This window comes from Suricata suricatta, chromosome 16 (assembly GCF_006229205.1).
Source record: "Suricata suricatta isolate VVHF042 chromosome 16, meerkat_22Aug2017_6uvM2_HiC, whole genome shotgun sequence".
Lineage (NCBI taxonomy): Eukaryota > Metazoa > Chordata > Mammalia > Carnivora > Herpestidae > Suricata > Suricata suricatta.
Genome location: NC_043715.1, coordinates 34567294 through 34590316, shown reverse-complemented (window position 1 = coordinate 34590316; position 23023 = coordinate 34567294). Strand labels below are relative to the sequence as shown.

General features: G+C 36.8%; 1 protein-coding gene across 6 annotated transcripts in view; it reads left to right on the top strand.

Moving 5' to 3' along the window:
- Window positions 1–23023, top strand: part of PHKB (phosphorylase kinase regulatory subunit beta) — a 219041-nt gene that overhangs the window by 197 nt on the left and 195821 nt on the right. Inside the window, exon 2 of one of the 6 annotated variants that reach the window (XM_029925044.1) lies at window positions 2071–2183. The exons of 4 other annotated variants lie outside the window; for them this stretch is intronic. In XM_029925044.1, the coding sequence (XP_029780904.1) occupies window positions 2129–2183 (55 nt within the window). In that variant the 5' untranslated portion in view covers window positions 2071–2128. Of the gene's footprint in view, window positions 1–2070; window positions 2184–2640; window positions 2824–23023 lie in introns of those variants that run through there. One more of the 6 variants, XM_029925045.1, reaches the window with a different exon arrangement.

Sequence of the window (23023 nt, the reverse complement as noted above, 5' to 3'; positions counted from 1 at the left end):
GAACCTGTTGTGCCTGCGTGTTTCCCCTTAGAAAGCAGACTGCGGTCCTGGCCTTCCTCTTCATGTTTACTCCCACCTCCCAAATTGGTGGTGGCCCCAACTTTACTACATGTGTTTTTTCTCAACGCGATTTCGTCTGTGTTTCGCTCAGAAAGTAGGTGGTGGTATCCGCTAAAACTGAAGTTTTGCCCTTTAGAAATCAGGCGGCAGCCAGGTTCCTGGTAAAGACAGTGGGTCCTCCCTCAAAAGTCAAATAGCTTCATTCTTAGATGTAATTATGTTCTGGGCCTAGAAAACTGGCAGCAGAAAAGTGTTGCCTTATTTACTATCTCCTTTTACGCCCTTCACAAGTTCTGAGCACTAGCCAATTACTATGTGGCAGAAATAGAGTAAAGACAGGGCCTTAGGCTCTGAAGGGGATCAGTTCAGTGTGCTTAAGGGCTCTGGAGGAAGGGGGTCCCTTCCCTGGGCAAGTGTCCCCGGGACACATAGTTCCCAGTTGTGCCCCCCAAATCCAAAGCCACCGAGGTCAGAAGACGCTGCGCAGGCAGTTACTACAGTTGGAAGTGTCCTGAACTGACTTGTTCAAATTGCAAAGTCACGACTTTGAAGTGAGCATTTGTGGCCAATCAGTCCTCTGAGAGACAGGATTGAAACTCCCCATATTTCTGGCTGGCTGTATATGATCTTGAGATATAAGTGTGCTTATAAAACAGAAAAGATGGTGGAATGACAAGTGTTCAATTTTCTCTTTTAAAGGATTGACATTACTGTGTTTCAGTGTTGACAGATGCTAATGTTAAGGAAAGGCACCGCCCTAGGAAGACTAATTCTGCATTTGCAGTGATCCCTGGAGGGATTTTTCCCTCAGCTCATATGCCCCTATTATGTTTGGGGGTTTTCCAATTTATGACGTTCTTGGTTGTCCATTGTGTACTTTGCCTTTTTAAAATTTGAGTAAAGTATCTAATTTCATAAATCATGCAGGAGAAGTTCATCCAATCTTTGTCACTAATACCATAATTTAAACCTTATTTACAAAGTCCTGCCTTTAGATTATAGCAAAACTACCGAAGAAGTATGAGACACTTTTTTTTAAAACAAGTATTCCTTAGTACATTTCAGAGTAAATATAGTTACTTGGTTTAGTCACATATATTTGTGTTTCACACTTCTTAAAATTTTTGTGTCATTGAAGTATTGATTGACCACTGACTGTGTGTTTATTTGGGCTATAAAGGGAATTGGATCTATAATATCTGGTCAAAGAGAGTAATCTGAGTTTTCTTACAGGGAACTGAGCTCTGCCTTCCATATCTATTTTACAACATTTCTCTTTGATCTTATAAGCATATAGGATTTATTTTCTTTTCCAGTTTTTATTTTCTTTAAATTGCATGTCGTAACAGAAAGCTTTGAAAACCTACCTTCTCTTTCTTGAGTAAAATATTCAAATTTTATTTAACTTTTGCCGAATGCAGTCACTTAAGTCCAGTTTCATGTGCAAAGTGGTTAAGTGCATAATATAAATGTTAGATGTTCCTGTATAGTTTATATCATTATATGTTGTAAGAGATAGATACCATTTGAAGTCATTCAAATTAATTCAGGTTTCGGTTCTAACTCTGTAAGGTGTTGACTATATCGTTTCTTGAATGAATCCTTGACTTCCTATGTCATTGAAGACAACCAATCTGATTCTGTTTATTACTTTTAGAAGAATATATAAAGTGAGCTTAGTTTAAAACTTGTGCTAACCTGACTCCAATATAGATGCCACTGCAAAGTTCTGAGCATTGTTACATAGTAGCATAATCACTTCACAGCTCAATAGAGGATGCTACTCTTATGTAATGTTAATAAGTGGATATTATATATTTCCTGCCTCATCCATATAAGCAAATGTAATTTATCAAAGCAAAGAAAATCAAATTTTCAAGTCATTAAAAAGAAAATAAAATTATAATGAACCTCAATTATTGCCTTTGTTGCACACTGCATCATGTTAATAACTGCTCACACTGCTTTCAATTAATCTAACGCTGATTGCTTCTAACCTTCACTAAACAGTTTTGAAAATCGCTGTAGTTTAGCCTGCGACACTTATGATTAGAGTCAACAGTTTGAAATGGCCAGCTCACCTGACGCCATCGTCTCTTCTCCACCTGCTTTCTTAAGGTCTGGTAAGTGTGTTGACCCCAAAAGGGTCACTTGGTAATTTTAAATATCTTTGTTTCTGAAGGTTGGTGTCACCATATAATGTCATTTTGGTTTTATTTCCTCTTTGGTGGGCCCAAGCCTGAGCACCAATTCTGCTGTTACTAGACTCAGGTTTGTACTGTATGTTGAATGTGGCCTGTAGTGGGGTTGTGGAGAGCATGAGAAGTGCAGAGTGGAGACCCTGTCTTTACATCAGCTTTGTTTGACCAGGGCTAGTTCTTCAGTACCTGGGACCCTTAATTATAAAATTGGCACTTAAAAAGCTTCCCAAGTGATTATTGTCTTCTTGCATAATGGAGATAACTTTTCTAAATTACCAGTTTTGGGTAAGTGTTACAATTATTTACTCTTTATCAACTCCCTGTGAAAGAGGTATTTTTATATACAATTTCACAGACAGGAAATAGAAGATCACAAAGGTGAAGCAATTTGCCCCAGGTCTCCGGACTATTATGTTTCAAGGCCATTGCTTTGCCTTCCACCCCATGGCTTCCGGGTATAAGAGTTGGAGGAGGCATTTGCACAGTGGCTCTTAGAGTGTCACTTGGACTGCCATGTTGATGAGACCCTTTGCAAGCTGGATGAAAGCTGATTGCTCCCCTGGTGAGTGCCCAGGATTTTGAAAACAATTTCAAGGCAATTTCATGCATCCAAGAGAGACCACCTTTGTATTCCCATTAGGAACTCAGGTCTTTTGATGTGTCCTGTCTTCCTTTACAGAGGAAGAAAAGGCCTTTGTTTAGTGGCCATAAAGCTAAAATGAAGACTAAAGTCTTTGAGGCTTTTTCCTGTAGGTTGTGACCCACTTTGGCCATTTAAAACCTGTTCATTGCACGAACACCCTAGCAGAAGCCTGTTGGCAAGAGCCTGCTGTTTGTCTCAGACATGCCTAAAGCAGAATTTCAGGCCTCAGGACTCATTAACAGGCAAAATTGAGATGAGCCACCATAAATCTTGACAGTGGTTTCCCCTTTATTTCCATTTAGATTATAAATCCTGTTTTGTCAAGATTGAGGAGGAAAATCATGAAATAGGAAAGAGCTTAAAGAAGAGTCACAATCTGATAGAAAGGAAACCTTTTGTTAAGGGACAAAAATGATCCTTGTCTCCAGTTGTCATCTGCTAAATCACAAAATAGTGTATGTAACATTGCCAGTTGATTTCTGATTTAATCTTTGAACTAAGAGAGAGTAAGAGGACACAGATCTTTGGACTGTGTTTTCTGTATTTTAAGCACCGGACTCTTTTTCCTTCTTGGCTTTCCTAATAAGGGCTTGATGGGTTTCCAGCACTAGCAAAGTCATTCAGCAGTTATAGGGAAATAGAATACTAAAGATATGCTTCTATGCATCAACAGTCCTGAAAATTTCAAAACCTAAGAACTGTACTTTATATAGAGTGTTTGAAGGCATACACAAGAAGCATTTTTAGTACCGTATTATTAAATTGAAATAGAATGCACCAAGTAACAAAATGGAAATCTACCAAACTTCACAGTTTTAAGCCATCTTACGGAACTGATTTCTTATAAATTACTTTCTACATGTACACCTTTTTGGGGGGGGGGGTCCCTAGTAACGACTCTAAAAAATCCTTAAATCTTTTATCTATTAAAATGAATACTTAGAGTCGTTTGCATGTATAGTTCATTTACTGAGAAATATTGCATTGAAATTGATTTGTTTTCTTCTATTGTAATTCTTTGGACATTATTATTATACGAGAGTGTTTTAAGGAATACTTTCATTTAACAGTATTTAAAAGTATGTTCTTGGTTGACAGTTGAGCTTTTCCCTTGTACTTTTGGCTAGACACTATCCAGTGTTAGCAAAAACAGAAGCTAGTACCTTGATTTTGGAAAATTAACTTCCAGTGTACCTAGATTGTTTTTTGTGTTGTAACCCTCTTTATTCCTCTTGGATTTATTTCTACTATTTTGTCTTGGTTTCTACTCTTCACTGAATTTAGTGTGTGTCCTGCATTTATGTGTGTGCATGCTTGTTAAGTAGTGCTCTGACTGCTAATGTGTCAGTATGTGCTTTGGTTGAATTTCTTTTGTTTTGACTGTTTAAATCTAAAGAGATATGTGGAGGTCCAGATTTCTCTTTAAAGAACCTTGGAGTAAAATGTACAAGACAATGAATTTATAGGCAAATTCCACAACGAAAATAAGTTAACCAATTAGGGAAGGAACGTGGCATTCAGTCCCTCAGATTGCCTCCATTTTTCATGTGACAGCTACAGGAACACAATATGTTAGAGTAACAGAGCTAGGCAGCGACAGCAGTCACATTGGGATGGCATTGAAATTATTTGTATTAATTGTTATGAGCTAAGAAGTGTCTTGGCATTTTTACTTTTATTCCTAAATGATAATTTTAAAAGTTACTCCTTAAAATGAAGTATCATATCTCTATCTTGGCTTCCTAAATTTATTAGCATCTAAGTTAGTTTATCAGCATATGACTTTAATTTTTTTTCTTTACTTATTTCTTTTTTGGGTTCTTTGATTAATTTCCTTTTATTAATTTGATTTGATAACATGTCAATACCTGGTAAAGTTTTATTGTATATTCTGTGCATAACTGAACTCTTTATTTTATACGTCTGACACTCTCCTTTTACACATTATATAATAGCCTTGTTTTCAGCCTAATTTAATAGTCAGTTAACCAATAAGATTCTTATGGCTTAAAGAGAGACCATAGGCTTGGGCTCCTGAACCATTGTGGGTTTTAGCCCCTGTAAAAGACTACACATTTTGTGTTCAGCTAAACTTGAATCTTTTCCTGGCTCTGTTGTTTACTATCTATTTAATCTTGAGCAAGTTACTCTACCTCTTTGAGAACTGGCTTCTTCCTCTATAAAACTTCAGTGTAATAAAATCTACCTGGAAGGAGTATTGTGAAGACTAAATAAAATGTTATATGCAAAACACTTGATACTTAGTAGCTGCCGAAAAATTTTTAGTTCTTTTTTAAAAATATTTTTTAATGGTATTTATTTTGAGAGAAAAAGAGAGTGTGTGAGTGGGGGAGGGGCAGAGAGAGCTGGAAACACAGAATCAGAAGCAGGCTCCAGGCACTGAGCTGTCAGCACAGACCCAGCGTGGGACTCGAACTCATGAATGGTGAGATCATGACCTGAACAGAAGAGGAATGCTCAACTGACTGAGCCACCCAGGCATCCTGATGAATTTTAGTTCTTATCTTCCCTAACATGGTCTTTTACAATATTGCTGATAGTTATTTAAGAGTAAGACTTATACAAAAACAGATAAGGTTGCTTATCTCTTTCTCTCATTTTAATATCTACTCTCTAAGTAGCCATTTGATTAAGAAAACTTGTCATACTAAAAGACTATTAGCTTGAATTAGATTACCCAGAATCTAGTTCTCATTTGACTCCAAGCCTATTTTGTTTTTGTCAATAATCACAAATCTAAAGAAATTCTTTGTGATAGTTGCCATGGAAACTCCTGTCTGACAGGAGGGAGAACAGTCATTATTTTATGTACAGTTAGGGTTTATTTTTGTCTTTTATTGGGAATGCAATGGATTTCCTTCAAATAGGATGGAATTTTCAGAAACACTTATAAATTGTATCCTGCTGGGAGCTCTGATCTCTTCTTAGTAGGTCCTGCCCTATAATCTTATAAGATTTAAGAAATATAGGCTATATCATATGGCTTAACTCTCTTGGCATGAATCTCATTGACCTTAAAGCTTACTTTCTTTCTGTATCATTATCCTCAGCAGAGATGATGCTTTAGATTCTATAAGTGAAATAGTTTCCTGAGGAGTACAAGGTCTTGTCTCACTGTTTTGGATTGTTTCAGAATACTCACATTGTGCATTCTAAAATCTGTTTTCCTCTTGATATTTTCTGTATCTTCAGTCTTCTGAAGCAAAAGAAAGGATAAGAGGAACTTCCAGAATTCCTGATTTTGATTCAGGTGCCTACTGAACATTTCCAAATGGGGATATGATGGAGATCTCAAATGAAACCTGGCCAGAATATACTCTTATTTCTACCTCCTGTTCCTAACCCAAACATGTACTTCCCCTAATCTTTCTTATCTCAGTAAACTGAACCATTATTCTTCCAGCTGTTCAAGCTAAAAATACAAAGATTATCCCTTTTTCCTTTGTCTTTTTTATTTAGTTCATTTGTAAATCCTTTGTACTACATCTCCAGAAAGGTACACCAGAATCTGTTTATTTTTCTCAAGCTAAGCTATACTCCGGCCTCCCTAGTTTAAGCCACTTTCATCTCTAGTCTAACCTCCCGAGATAGCCTGGAAGGAATTCTACATTGTCTTACTACAATTTTTCCATCCAGCAGTGAGTAGGTTCTTCTAAACATATAAGTCAGATCATGTCACTTTCATGTCGTCATTTATTACTTTTAAGCATAAAATCCACAGTCCCTTCCCTTGAGTGGCCCAAGGTACCTGGCTGCTGCCTGCCTCTGTAATCTTCTCATGGATTACTCCGATCTCCCCCACTGCTCTCCAGCCGTGCTGGCTTCTTTGTTTGCTTAAGACACAATTTTGTCTCACTTAGGCTCTCTGGAGTAGCTATTTCCTCTATCTGGAAAGCTCTCTATTCTATTGTTTGTGATACTTTGTGCTTGTCCCTTTTGGTTGTCTTTTAGGTTCTCATTTTGTCTTTATTTGTTTTAAAAATTTTTTTTAATGTTTATTTATTTTTGAGAGAGAGAGAGAGCATACGTGCGAGCATGAGCAGTGGAGGAGCAGAAAGAGAGAGGGAGACACAGAATCAGAAACTGGCTCCAGGCTGTGAGCTGTCAGCACAGAGTCCAATGTGGGGCTCAAACTCACAAACCGTGAAATCATGATCTGAGCCAAAGTCGGACGCTTAACTGACTGAGCTACACAAGCGCCCCAAGGTTTTCATCTTAATTTAAGACTCCTTAGAAAGGCCTTTTCTGCCTATCCAAACTAAGTGGCCCCCAGACACATCACTCTTAATTCTAAATCTCTGTGGTAGACTTCTCACTATTTGATATTTTTCTCTTATCTTGCCTGTCTCATATGAGAGAAGAAACTTCACCTGTTTTATTCTCTTCTCTATGCTCCAGAGCCTAGAAGAGCTCTTAGAGAATAATAAATGCTCATTAGATCATATGGCTTAGAAAATTGTATTACTTGTCATACCTGAGTCCCTCTTGCCCCTTTTGAGAGACAGTGTCATAATGTGTTTAATATATAAACTGCAGACTCTTACTACTAAGCTCAGATCCCAGTATGGTGCTTATAAAAAACTATGTAAACCGCTTTTGTACCTACTTTCCCGCATTGTGTGGTAGAGATAATAATGCATCTTGTCTAGGTTCTTTTGTGAAGATGAAATGTCTGTGAAGTACTTGGTGATTGTAGTAGTGGTACTAATAATAACAATAATGATTATGATGTTGGTGACAGCAGTGACTATTTCAGTAGCTAATTTTTATTAAGTACTTAATATGTAACAAGCAGTGTTCTTTTCGTGCTTTACATTTAAATCTCACAACCATCCTTTGACATAGGTACTATTACTATCTTTTGAAAAAAATCAAAACACAGAGAAGTTAACTCGTGTGTAGTACATACTGGCAGAGCCACTGCTCCTAACCACGGCTGCCTTCCCCTCATTCATTATGCACAGTGCCTAAGTGTTTGATAAATCAATGGCAGTCATTATTGTTTGTTTCTTGGTTATGTTCACTGCTCTTCTCACACTCATTTCAAATTAATGTTTATGGGGTCTCTCTAATGTCATAGGAAGTTCATAATATATAATACTGGTCTTAAGAGAGCTCATAGACTGATGGAACTTTAGGCAGAACCAAAGATGACTTAAATGTTCGTATATACATACAATCTCTGTCTCTCTCTGAGACTCTTCTAGTTGTTTCCTGCTTAACTTTGCTGCCTATACTTATCATCTCCAATCAGACCACCCCTAGCCAGTTCATTCTACAAGTTTCTGTCTGGATGATTTTTCTAAAATAAAGAAATAACCATTACTCCTTTGCTTTACACCACTCATCAGTTCCCCATCTCCTGCAGCATTAGTGCAGCACATTGGTGAAGTCTTCTCTGGAAGTGACATTTGAGCTGAAGGAGAAAATAAGAGTCAAGTGAGAAGTTAGGGGGAGGAGGGGTCTAGGCTAGGATCTTGGAGGTTAATAGAGATGGGCATTTGAGGAGCACTCAGAAGACCAAAGGACAGAGCATTGTGCATGACAGGAATAAGAGAGAGAAGATGGCTGGGAAGGGCAGAGCATTGGAAGCCTTGAAGATATTTGGATTTTATTGTAAATGAGAGGGAAAGCTATTGAAAATTTGAAGTAATACAGTGATAAGACTGAGTAACGTTTCATAAAGATCCAAATAGATTGGAGCGTGGGTGAAGGTAGGGAGCTGCTGATGAAGAAGCCAGGTATTATCTGTCTCTGTTGGACACTTAGCACAGGGCACAATGCCAGGTATATGGGTTACTCAGTCCGTGTTAGGTGATGAAAGTACAGATATTGACTCTGTCATCAGTCTAGATTCAGAAAACGATGTGGCCACCTTGATTATACATTAGAATCCATTTACCATTTATTACATAATTTTTGATTCAACAGACTTTTATTTTTGTTTGTTCATTTTTGAATGTTTAATTTTGAGAGTGAGACAGAGGGACAGAGCGTGAGCCATGAAAGGGCAAAGAGAAAGAGGGAGACACAGAATCCAAAGCAGGCTCCAGGCTCTGAGCTGCCAGCGCAGAACCCAGTCTGGTGCTCGAACCCAGGAACCATGAGATTATGACCTGAGCTGATGTCAGACACTTAACTGGACTGAACCACCCAGGCACCCCAAAAGACTGACTTTTAGAAGGAAGTCCAATTTGACAGAAAATTTCCTGTCTTTATAACCTGTCCATATTTAAATTTTTTTAATGTTTCTTTTTGAGAGAGGGAGAGAGACAGAGCATGAACAGGGGAGGGGCAGAGCGAGAGAGAATCTGAAGCAGGCTCCAGGCTTTGAGCTGTCAGCACTGAGCCTGACGCAGGGCTTGAATCCACAAACCACAAGATCATGACCTGAGCTGAAGTCTGACACCCAACTGACTGAGCCCCCCAGGCGCCCCATCTCTGTCCATATTTTAAACTGACAAATTGGCCATTCCATCTCTGAAAACGAATCCACAAAATTGTGCAGGGTTCTGCCATATCTTTTCTTGGTTAAGGATGAAAGGTGTATATAGATATTTGATTTACCCTCTGAAAGGTACTGGCAGACATATAAATATTTTTATTTTTACTGGTAAACACTTAAGAAAATTTAACGTTTCTTTTTGAGAGAGAGAGAGAGCGAGCGAGCGAGCACGAGTGGGGGAGGAGCAGAGAGAGAGGGAGATACAGAATCCAAAATAGGCTCCAGGTTCCAAGCTGTCAGCACAGAGCCCGATGTGGGGCTTGGACTTATGAACTATGAGATCATGACCTGAACCAAAGTCAGATACATAACTGACTGAGCCACCCAGGTGCCCCAGAAGTGGTTCTGAAAAAAATGAAAAAAGTTGTTCCTGTTTTCTATTTTGTTCCCTTTTTCCTCTATGGATTTTAGTAGTTACTTTTTTTTTTTTTTACCAACAATGATATGATGACATATTAGTCCTTTAAAAAGAATTATTCTTCATTTTTCTTGATTTCACAGCTTTCTTCTCTTTCAGTTAATATTTCACCAATTTCTTGTTTTTACAGGTGCACAGATAGGCACATTGAGTGATTTCCATGAACCACAATTGGAATCTTAAGGATTTAATTGAAATTGGCTATTTTTATAGGTTCTAGTATATGTCTTAATGTGTTCTTGCTTGTCTTTCAAAATATACATTGTTAGTTTTTCCTTCGTTATATAAAAATTGTAAAAGTTTATTGTTATATTTGCTAATAAAGCAATAATAAATCAGTAACCACACAGTATTTCCATGGTTTTCCTTTTTGGTCATTTAAGATTCAGCTCTTATGGCTCAGGACTGAATTTTTGCAAATATACAGGTCCTCCTCATGGAGATGAACGGCCCTGATGTTTTTGGATAATAGACTGAGTCATTGCTAAAGCTGTGAAGGTAGTCTCCCAAGGACAGGCACAGGGTTAAGTATTGAGCAGTTGAACTTATTTATATGTTTGTTCCTGGTATATTTTGAAAACATACTCATATCAGGTATTTCTGATGTTCCTTTTGCATTTCTATCTTCCTTCTACACTTGAATCAGTGAAGTATTTTCTGTATATTTAAATTCTTTTTCTTTATTTGTTTACATTCATTTTTAAAGCTTGGTTATAAATTTCTGAAGTTTGCTTATAGTTGTAAAAAATCAGTTTGCTTATAGTTGTAAAAAAATCTTGGCTTGCTATGGCTATAATCAGTGGACTGTTTTTTTCCATGAAGTTTTTAGCTTATAAGACACTTAATTGTTTATATAATTTACATCTGAACTTTTAACAGCTTTTGATTTTTGAGGATTTCAGTCTCATCTTTTTTTTCTTTTCTGTCTTCTGAATATATTTCTTTCATGAATTTTTGTCTGTAACCTAATAGTAGTTGTGCAAATCTAATTCTTCAGAAATTAAGGGTGAAGAAATAAACCTGTTAATGTACTATGATCTTTGATTTAAAATGTTTTTATATGATTTGCTGATGTTTTATGATATATTACAATTTACTGATGCATTTACTGATATGTTATGATGAAATTTTGGCATATCTCAACTAACTCGTGTGTGTGAGTGAGTATGTGTATATAATTTGACCATAGACCTTGCTATCTTAATGTAGGTGGCCTTAACATGTTCTCTCTCCTTCAGTAAAAACAATGTATTTAATAAATTTTGAATAACGGGACTTCCTGTGGCTAAGTGATATCAAAGTAGTCAGCACAGTTAGGTTTTGACCATTTTGGTGTATAGATTTGGTTAGGTGACTTCATCTTGAAATTGTTGATGATTTTTATATCTATGTTCATCAGATATATTGGCCTGTAGTTTCCTTTTTTTTTTTTTTTTGGTAGTGTTTTTGTCTGATTTAATTACCAGGATTATGCTGCCTTCATAGAATGAATTTTGAAGCTTTCCTCCATCTTCTATTTCTTGGAATCATTGGAGAAGAAGAGGTACTAACTCTTCTTTAAATGTTTGGTAGAATTCACCTCTGAAGCCATCTGATCCTGGATATTTGTTTTTTGGGAGGTTTTTGATTATTGATTCAGTCTAAATACTAGTCATTGTTCTAATTGCATTTTCTATTCATAATTCTATGTTGGAAGATTGTCTTTCTAGGAATTATCCATTTCTTCTAAGATGTCACATTTGTTGCCATGTAATTAGTAATAGTAGTTGCTTACAATTATTTGTATTTCTCTGATAACAATTACAACTTCTCTTTAATTTCTGAATTTATTTGAGCCCTTTTTTTTCCTTAGTGAGTCTAGCTAAAAGTTGGTTAATTTTGTTTAATATTTCAAAGAAGTAGCTCTTAGTTTCATTGATCTTTTCTATTGTCTTTTTGAACCTTTATTTCATTTATTTCTGCTCTTAATTATGATCTTCCTCCTACTAACTTTGGGCTTTGTTTGTTATTTTTCTAATTCCTTTAGTTATAAAGTTAGATTGTTTATTTGAAATTTTTCTTGGCTTTTGAGACATTCCTTAATCATGAACTTCTTACTTAGAACTGATTTTACAAACTCTGTTGGTTTGGCATGTTATACTTCCATTTTTATTTCTTTCAAGATTCTTTTTTATTTTTCCTTTGATTTCTGTGTTGACCCATTTGTTGTTTATTCTTCATATATTTGTGATTTCTTTTCAGTTTACTTCTTGTAATAGAGTTGTAGTTTCATATTGTTATGTTTAGAAAAGATGCTTGATATGATCTCAGTATTCTTAAATTTATTGATACTTGTTTTATGACCTAAAATATGTTCCATGTGCTCTGGAGGATCTGTCCATTGTGTAAGTAGGGGTACTGATGTTCCCTGATATTATATTGCTGTCAATTTTTTAGTTTAGGTGTGATAGCATCTGCTTTATATATTTAGGTATTCATGTGTTGGGTGCATAAGTATTTACAAATGTTTTATCTCTTTCTGGATTAATCTTCTTAGCATTATATAATGTCCATCTTTGTATTTTATTATGGACTTGTTATAAAGTATTTTGTCAGATATATTGTAAGTGTAACTACCTCAGCTTGCCTTTTTTTTTTTTTAATGTTTATTTAATGTTTTATTTTTGAGATAGAGATAGACAGAGCATGTGCTGGGGAGGTGCACAGAGAGAGGGAGACACAGAATCCAAAGCAGGCTCCAGGCTCTGAGATGTCAGCACAGAGCCCAATGTGGGGCTCTAACCCACAAGCTGTGAGATCATGACCTGAGCTGAAGTTGGATGCTTAATGCACTGAGCCACCCAGACATCTCAGCTCTCTTTGTTTTCTATTTGCATGGAACGTCTTTTTCCATCCCTTCTCTTCTTGTCTGTTATGTCCTTATCTGAGGTTAATTCCTTGTATATGTTATATAGATAGATGGGTCTTGTTTTCTTTATCCATTCATTCAGACCTGTGTCTTATGATTGGTGTATTTAGGCCATTTATATTTAATGTAATTATTGATAGTTATGTACTTACTGCTACTGTGTTAATTGATCTTTGGCTGGTTTTTAGTTCCTTTCTTTTTCTTTCTTCTTCTCTTCATTTGTGGTTTGATAACTTTCTTTAGTGTTATGTTTATATTCCTTTTTTCTTTAGTTTTATATATCTACCATGGTTTTGTGTGTGTGTGTGTGCGTGGTTACTATGATACTTGCATATAATTGCCTGTATATACAACATTCTATTTGGGTTAATAGCAAGCTATGTTTAAATGCATTCTATCCATTTTGAGTTTATTTTTGTGTATGGTGTAAGAAAGTGGTCCAGGTTCATTTTTCTACATATTGTTGTCCAGTTTTCCTGGCACCATTTATTGAAGAGACTGTCTTTATTCTATTGGATATTTTTTCCTGCTTTGTCAAAGATTAGTTGGCCATATGTTTGTGGGTCCATTTCTGGGTTCTTTATTTTCTTCCATTGATCTATATGTCTCTTTTTGTGCCAGTACCATACTGTTTTGATGATTATAGCTTTGTAATGCATCTTGAAGTCCAGGATTATGATGCTTCCAGCTTTAGTATTCTTTTTCAGGATTGTTTTGGCTATTTGGGGTCTTTTCTGTTTCCATTCAAATTTTGAATTGTTTGTTCTAGTTCTGTGAAGAATGCTGGTGTTGTTTTGATAGGGATCGCATTGACTATGTAGATTGCTTTGGGTATTATCGCCATTTTAACAATATTTGTTCTTCTAATCGATGAGCATGGGATATTTTTCAATTTTTTTGTGTCTTCAATTTCTTTTATAAGCTTTGTAATAGTTTTCAGTGTCTAGATTTGTCACCTCTATGGTTAGGTTTATTCCTAGGTATTTTATGGTTTTTGGCACAATTGTAAATGGGGTCGATTCCTTGATTTTTCTGTTGCCGCATTATTGATGTATAGAAATGCAGTCGATTTCTGTGCTAAAGCTAAGACAGTAAGCCATCAAAATCTTTGAGGAGAGAGCAGGCAAAAACCTCTTTGATCTCAGCCACAGCATTTTCTTACTCAACATGTCTCTGGAGGCCAGGGAAACAAAAGCAAAAATGAACTATTAGGACATCATCAAGATGAAAAGCTTCTGCACTGTAAAGGAAACAATCGGCAAAATTAAAAGACAACCAGTGGAATGGGAGAAGATATTTGCAAATGACATACCAGATAAGGGGTTAGTATCCGAAGTCTATAAAGAACTTAACACACTCAACACCTAAAAAATAAATAATCCAGTGACAAAACGGGCAAAAGTCATGAATAGACACTTTTCCAAAGAAGACATCCAGATGGCTAACAGACACATTGACAAATATTCAACATCACTCATCATCAGGGAAATACAAATTAAAACCACAGGAGATACCACCGCACACCTGTGAGAATGGCTAAAATTAACAATGCAGACAACAACAGATGGTGGTGAAGATACAGAGAAAGAGGATCTCTTTTACACTGTTGGTGGGGATGCAAACTGGTGCAGCCACTCTGGAAAAGAGTATAGAGGGTCCTCAAAAAATTAAAAATAGAAGTACCTTAGGACCCAGGAATTGTACTACTGGGTATTTGCCCAAAGAATATGAAAACACTCATTCAGATACATGCACTCTGATGTTTGTAGCAGCATTAATTATAGTAGCCAAATTATGGAAGCAGCCCAAGTGTCCACTGATAGATAAATGGATAAAGAAGATGTGGTGTTTATACACAATAGAATATTTATTCAACCATAAAAAGAATGATATCTTGTCATTTGCAATGACATGGATGGAGTTAGAAGGTATTATGCTAAGCAAAATTATTCAGAGAAAGACAAATATATGACTAAACTTATATGAAGAATTTAAGATAAAAAATAGAAGAACATAAGGGAAGGGAAGCAAAAATAATATAAAAACAAGGAGGGGGACAAAACATAAGAGACTCTTAAATACAGAAAACAAACTGAGGGTTGCTTTAGGGGCCAGGGGATGGGCTCTATGGGCAAGGGGCATTTAGGATGCCACTTGTTGGGATGAGCACTGGGTGTGAGACATAGGGGATGAATCACTGGAATCTACTCCTGAAATCATTGTTGCTGAATATGCTAACTAATTTGGATGTAAATTTAAAAATGAATAAAATTAAATATATCCTAAAACTACATATTTATTCCCACCCCACATACTTTTTAATAGTTTTGATGTCATATTTTATGTCTTTTTGTTTTGTGTATCTCCTAATTATTATAGTTATTGTCATTTTTACTACTTTTGACTTTTAACCATACTAGGTTTATAAATGATCCACTATTTTTACTGGATGTTTACTTTTACCAATGAAATTTTTTACTTTCATATATTTTCTTTTTCCTAATGAGTGACCTTTCTTTTAAGCTTAAGGAAGTCCCGTCAAGATTTCTTAAAAGACCTGTTTAGAGGTGATGAACTTTTTTAGCATTATTTACTTTTTTTTTTTTGGTCTGGAAGAATGTTTTATCTCTCTTTTAATTTTGAATGTTGCCTTGCTAGGTAGAGTAGTTTTCATTGCAAATTTTTCCCTTTTAGCTCTTTGTGTATGTCATCCATTCTTTTCTGGCCTACAGAATTTCTGTTGACAGTTGTATAGGGGTTGTGTTGTAGGTAAGAAATAGTCTTTCTCTTGCTGCTTTTAAGACTATCTTTAACTTTTGGCATTTGAATTATGTCTTAGTGTGGCTCTCTTGATTCATCTCATTTAGTTCTCTCGACTTAACTGGATCCTGATGTCCGTTTCCTTCCCCAGGGTCGGCATGCTTTCTACCATCATTTCTTCAAATAAGTTTTCAGTCCCTTTCCCTCTCTCTCTTCTCTTTATGGGACTCCTATAATGTAAATATTACTCCATTTAATGTTGTCCCATAGGTTCCTCAAGCTATGAGTCCTTTTTTTTTTTTTTGGCCCCTACTTTGTTTGGGTGAGATCTACTGCGTCTCTTCTAGTTCACTAATCCTTCCTTTTATGTCATCTAGTCTGGACTTGAACCCTCTAGAATATTTTTAGTTCATTTATTATTTTCTTTGGTTTTGTGTCTTCTGTTTGGTACTTTTTCTTTTTTCTTTTCTTCTCTTTTTTCTTTTCCTTTCTGTCTTTTGTTGTTGTTGTTGTTTAGTAGTTCCTATATTTCCTATCTGTTAGTTCTCTCTCTATACATCCATTCTTCTCCTGAGACCATTACTTTGCACTCTTTATCAGGTAAATTACTTATCTTTGTTTCATTAAGGTTTTCTCCTGAGGTTTCATCTTATTTTGTGTGGAATATATTCCTTTATTTTCTCATTTTTCTTGACTCAGTTTGTTTCTCATTTGTATTAGGTACAATAGCTACTTCTCTTAGCCTTGGACTATTTACCTCACATAGATGAACCTTATGGTTCAACCTTGCCCTAGCTCTTAGGCAAGGTGATTGTCTATGCAGTCTAATTTATTCTTGATAGGTTGCAGTTCTTGGAGTATGCCAAGACTTGTCAGTATTCCAAAGGGAGGGATCTCAGTCAGCACCTAGGTTTAGGCTGAATGTCAGCACTAGATTCAGGCTGAATGAGTGCCAGACACTCAGGCAGCAACCTTATAGTATGCAAATACATATGGTCTTGTGGGGGGTTACAGTTATATACCTACCTAGCATCTTGTCCTGAGCATCCAGATGTGTTCCTGGGCAACATTTGCAAAATTCGGCGCCCTAGACAATTTTGTAGTGAAACCAAGATAGTAAGAAAAGATAATTTTCCCCAGCCTGTGTTTCCTCGGATCACCTTCATAACCTCTGTATGTGCTGGAAATCTGACACTTGCCCCGCAGGCTTAAGCTCCAAAGAGCAGTAAATAGGCCCTTTTCACAGAAATGTTTGAGATGTGTTTCAGTTTCCTTTCTGTGTAGTGCCCTTTGGGGTTCTGTGTCATAAGAACTACCTTTCCAATAGTTTCTGTCCCGTGGGGCCCAGAAATGCAAAACTCGCTGGCCTCCAGAATCAAACGATATATGTGCTTCTCTTACATGGACTGTGTGTGCCTGCTGGCTTTGTCAAGGTAGCACAATAGTCCAGGGCTGCGATGTGTCTTCCACCTGTAGTGAGACAGCAAGAGAGCGCAGGGCGAGTGTGCTCCTACAAGTTTTAGCAAGGCAGTAGCAGACCACAGAGCCAGCACACATTTGGTAGCTCTAGTGAGGCAGTGTGAGAATACAGGCCCAGCATGCACCTCCTCTCAGGTGTGGGACAATGGGGAAACTTAACTGGGGCAATAGCACAGTGCTGTTACTGTGCACGTCCACCAGCTCTAGCAAGACAGAGGGAGGGTGTAGGAATGGCGCTTGCTAGCACTGGCCCTAGCAAGGTAAAGCAGGAGTCCTGAAATGACCCCCATCATTGCCTCCATCCCAGACAGTCCCGGCAGGCCCCACTCCTTTGTCAGACATTTTAAGATTAACAAATGAATCTTCACATACAGTATAGGCATTTGTCAGGCTTGGTTTCCTGTTGGATTATAGGGTGAGTAAGTCTGAGGGAGCCCTGTTTTACTGATATCTTATTTCCCTGCATCTCTTTGGGTCTCCTAGACATAAACTCTCTTGTTTTCAAAGTCAGACATTTGGAAGGCTTATCTCCCTGGTGTTAGGTCCTAAGGGGTACAGTCTTGATATGGAGGCACAAATGCTTTTCTACTCAGGAAGAAGCTCTGTATTTTTGAGATCCGTCTGGTTTTGGGTCATTGCACTGGGGTGGGGTTTTTGGTGAGGCCATGTCTCTGCCTCTCCCATCTCTCTGGATGTGGACCTTTTGTTCTCAGTTTTTGAGGAGCTGTTCAGCTAGTGTTCTGGGAAAGTATTCTATATGCTGTTGCAGATTTGGTGTGTCCGTGGTTGGAGAAGAGTTCACCATCTTCCTATGCCGCCATCTTTTAATGCCCTCCACCATGTGGAATCTTTCTATCAGTTTTTATTGTTTCTGTCATTTCAGAGATCCTTGTGTTTAGGCGTGTTATCTTGTTTTCATGGGAATACATAATGAAGCTCAATTAATTTGTTATACCCACTTAATCCCAATTCTCAATAGGCTTGTATCTTTGATAATAATCATTTACACAATAACCATAAGGATAAAAAAAATCCTAGCAGGATGTAAAGTTAATTATCATAATTTGAAGGAATAAAAAGTATTTGGAGATTAGGAATTATCACTGGACTCTTTCTCCTATATATCACATTATGCAGTATTAATATTTTACCTAACACCTGTATCAAATTTAAGCCTTTCCACTGTCTTATTTATTCTGCTTACTAAATATTTCTTGAATTTTCCCTCCCCTCTGCCTCCCTGCTGTGACTATTTTAATTCAAGGCTCTAGAATGAATGTTTTAACCAAAAGTAGACTCTTGGCCAGGGCCCACCACTTATCTTGAGGTCTTTCACAGTGCCTACAGAGTATCTTTCTAAAGGTTTGATCATATGGTGCTTTTGTCTAAACCTCCCTAATAACTCTCTATTATCCAAAAGATAAATGCTAACCTAGAGCCTATTGTTCAGCATTCTCCACTGGTGCATTTCCAGATACTTCTGAGTCTCCTCTCCCTCTTGCGTTCTCCTCTGTAGTGCTACTAATCTGTAGTGCTCAGCTGGGGCACTTTCTTGCTTCTGCACTTTCATAGTGAGGTCCCCTCTATGTTGAATAGCCTTTCTCTGTAAGGTTGGCCTGCTCCTGTAATCTTTTATTCTATTGCAGTGATCTCTTATCTTTACATTTTTTCTGACTCCCCCTTTCCTCTGTAGCTGAGTTTTCAGCGAATTGCTCTACTTGTTTTTTGGCACCTTATACATGCTTCTTTTAGCTCTGAAGTCACTGAATTGCTATTATATATCCATCTCCTTCCTGGGTTATGAATTCCTTTAGATCAGACTGCATTGGTTGTTGTTTTGTGTCAGTAGCCCCGGATATAGGCTTGGTGCTGGGGACTTAAATGGGATGAATCATACTAAAAAGAATTAGTTCAATTTTGATACAGAATGAACTTGTCAGCACTCTGTTTTGTCTAATTTCACCTTTATTTCACCTTTATGTTTGGCAAATAAAATTTGATGAATTGATTTTCTAGCTGTTCTGGAATAATAACATTTTGTGACAAATATATTTCCCTTACTGACCAAATCCAAAAAGGTTCAAAGTTCAAGTTCAAGAAAGAAATATAATAAATGAAACAAAATAGTGACCTTAGAGTATAACTTCCTTAGTTGGGCATTCTTGATTGTTTTCTTCACTTGTAGGCAACCTCTCCAGGGCCAACCTGCATAGCTCTAACAACATTTGTCCCTTGCTTTAAAACCTCAAGCAGTCTCTATGTGCTGAATATTGCTTTCCTTGAAAGAAAAATGTAAGAAATCCTATCGACTTTTCTTTTTTTTTAATGTTTTTAATTTATTTTTGAGAGACAAAAAGAGACAGCACGAGCAGGGGTGGGTCAGAGAGAGAGGGAGATACAGAATCTGAAACAGGCATCAGGCTCTGAGCTAGCCGTCAGCACAGAGCCCAACATGGGGCTCAAACCCACGAACTGTGAGATCACGACCTGAGCCGAAGCCAGACGCTTAACCGACTGAGCCACCCAGGCGCCCCTATAGACTTTTCATCTATACAGTATTGTTATCAAAATGTCAGTCACTAGTAGCATGTTTATTTTTTCCACTTGTAGAGAAGGTCAATGTATTTAATTGGCCTTACCTATCACAGTATAGACTTTACTTAAGATACCAAAAAATTTGAACTCGGCATTTGAATTTTAGGAATATGGAAGCACAATAAAATGAAACCCTTTTAAATGAGGTGGGAAGAGATTAGCTCCTACATGTTGGCATCTAAAGTAAGTACAAAGTTTTTCAGAATAAAAAAAAGATCCAAAATATATTTCTATAAAAGTCCTAAATACAATGCTATATAATACATTAGAGAAAAATCTGTTTTCATGTTAGACTTCTTCAAATCAAACCTATCAGTTGTATGTAACTGATGAAAAGCGCCTTTTTTTTTTCTTGTGCACTACAGTTGTCTTGAACTAATACAAGTAAAGGGAAGTGAAATCTAGGTAAAGGACAGGTGTGTCAGGTATAATGTCTGGAACAGATTATTTACATGATTAATATGGACAAATTACAATGATCAATACTAGAATTGCTTGGAAAACAACTTAGTGATTCAGACAAAATTATCATTAAAGCAGTATTTCTGATTTAAATCTTTTTTTGAAGCAGTTTATATATTGCTGTAAATCTGTTATTTTCAAAATTAGAAATGAAGTTTTCAAGGGAAGACCTTAAATAATAAGTATATATTCATCTTTGTTTTGTTTTACCTGAAACAAACAAAAAACTAAAGAATACTTCAGTGTTTAAGACCTAGCTCTCTCACTTGCTAGCAGTATGACTTTGGAAAAGTCACTTAACCTTGGAATTATTTAATCTGTGAAGTAGAAGTAATAATAGTGCCTACCTAGTAGTGTTTTGAGGATTGAATGAAACCATGAATATAAGCCTCTTAACACAGTACTTTGCACATGGCAAATGCTCTAATAATGTTTGCTGTTTTTATTATAGTGCTGGTAATAATGAGACTATATGATTCTTTTACCTTTTTTATCTTTTTGGGCTAAAAGTGGATTTATGTATTTGTACTCAGTCTGGCATGTGTCCTATTGACAGCTCACATTAAGCATAGTGTTTGGGTATACTGGTAAATTATATTAACATTAAGCAGTGTCCTTCTCCTGGACATTGAGGTGAAAATAATGTAAATTAAAAAAAAAAATCAGACCCCTGAAGAGGGAGTCAGAAGATTTTATTTCTGGTGTTATTCTGCTCTTAACTAGCTCTAAATTCTTGAGCAATTTGTAAATTTTTCCATAAAATAAAGAGTTTAGACCAGATGCCTGTTCATATTTCTTTCTGCTTCAGAATATAATGGCTCTTGACAGTTACTTCAGGGTAGTCAGGGGAGGATATTTATAGGGTTTCAGAACCTAGGCTGGGTGATTTTAAGGCAAATCTTACAAGATGAAGAATTGATTGGGATTGGGCAGAGTTGATGGCAGAATAACTTTGGATTGGTTATTACTGTGATTCAGGGTCTTGAAGCAAACCTCAGTGAGAAAGGTGTATTAATTGCTTCATAGTCTTACCTTCTAGAGGTTGTAGAGTTGGATATTCCTCAGATAACAGGGCTGCTATTTGATTTTGGTCCCCTGTTTCCGAAATTCCCCTATCTTGTTTTTTTACAAGATGGAGTTATTACCTCTTCCGAGCCTTGGATCTCCTTAAAATGGAGACTCTTAGTCAGCAGGTCTGAGGCCGAGCCTGAGAACTGCCATTCTGACATGCTTCCAGGGGAGGTCCTGCTGCTGGTGGTTAGATTACCATTTGAGGGACAGAAGACTATGAAGGTCCATACTTGTTGAGCAGAGTTCTTTGTATCATCTTCATCTCTTCTCTGCCTTGCATTGTAGACTCTAGATCATGGGCTCTGAATTAGGCATCCTCATGTTCCCAATCTTGAACTTTGTCTTTGCATCAATATGTCATTATTAGCCTCCCTGATTCTCAGTGGGCACAACTCCATAGTTCCTATGTATGACCATGGCTTGCTTCTATAGCCTCCTTTCAGTAGAATGGCTCTGCCCCTACCAGTTTTATGGTCTACTTCAGGCTCTGACTTCTGCCTGGATTTTCCTGGACCAAACCCTTTTACTTGGCTGAGCTGGGACATTTAAGTTGCTAGTTCAGGGCTCTCATTTTGAGGCTGTTGCTGTACATTAATAATGTAAGTTAAATTTTCCATCAGATGTAATTGAAAATGACTGGGTATTATTCACTTTTCCTTCTAGTATCTTTACCACACGATTTCAGTAATTATATTTTGTGATCCTTTCTATGTCCTGGGGAGCATGTAGTCTCCATTTCAGTAGGCAAATCTGTTCAGGATATAATAACCCCCTCCATTTTTAGAGAGTTGCTTAGCCAATTGAAATGAGAGGAATAATTGGTCAGCACTGAAAGTTAGGCTGATATTTCCCCCCAACAGTCCAATTTATTTTCTAAAAGTATTTTTTTTGCTAGTTGTTTGAAGATCTTTGTGGACGCCCCTTGTGGTGGTGGTCATTTTGAGGCAGGGGCGGGGAGTGAGGAGGATCTGGCCATTTTCATATCTTAGCAGCTTACCATTTAAAGCAGAATGTCAGTTAACACTGGCATTAGAGGTTTTTTTCTAGGCATCCTTGTAAGATAATATTCAACAGTCTTATAGAATGAACATATAAATGAGGGTAGGTGCTTCAGATAATAGAAAGTAATTTTGTTTGAAGAAGAGAAAAAATAGCAAGCAGTAATCAAATTAACTACAAGAACCATCAGGTTCAAGGCTGATTTCCATTATAGTTTCATGTTACAGTAGTAGTTTAGTTTCATTTGCAATAGTATAAGCTGAATACCTTAAATTTCCATTGTCATGACTCTAGTTTTCATTTCAATTTTTTTTGCTACAATAAAATCCTTATAACTAAATTATAATGCAAATTAGAGTACAGCAAAATTTTAATAGTTTTAGTGTTCACCCAGAGTTATATCCTTTCAGTTTTGTATTACATAAAAAGCTAACAGTCCATAAAAAAATATGGTAAAGTTAAGCTACACTTAGAATAGACATGAAAAATTTTAAGCCAAACTAGATGGTCTGGAAAGTGTACTGCTTAATGAATATGCTTAGAACTTAAAGAGTGCCTATTAGCTTCATTATAGCGTGGGTGTGATGGCCTAATACTCATCCTACACTTCTTTTTTTTTTTATTTTTTATGGTTTATTTTTGAGACAGAGAGAGAACATGAGTAGGGAGGGGCAGAGAGAGAAACACAGAATATGAAACAGTTCTGAGCTGTCACCCACAGAACCTGATGTGGGCTCAAACCTACAAACTGTGAGATCATGACCTGAGCTGAAGTCGGACACTTAACTGACTGAGCCACCCAGGTGTCCCCATCCTATACTTTTTAATGAGAGATTCAATTTTGCTCCCAAAGGTTTTAAGTTTGCTTTGTCTCCCCACAGATAGCATGTCTTCTTGGATG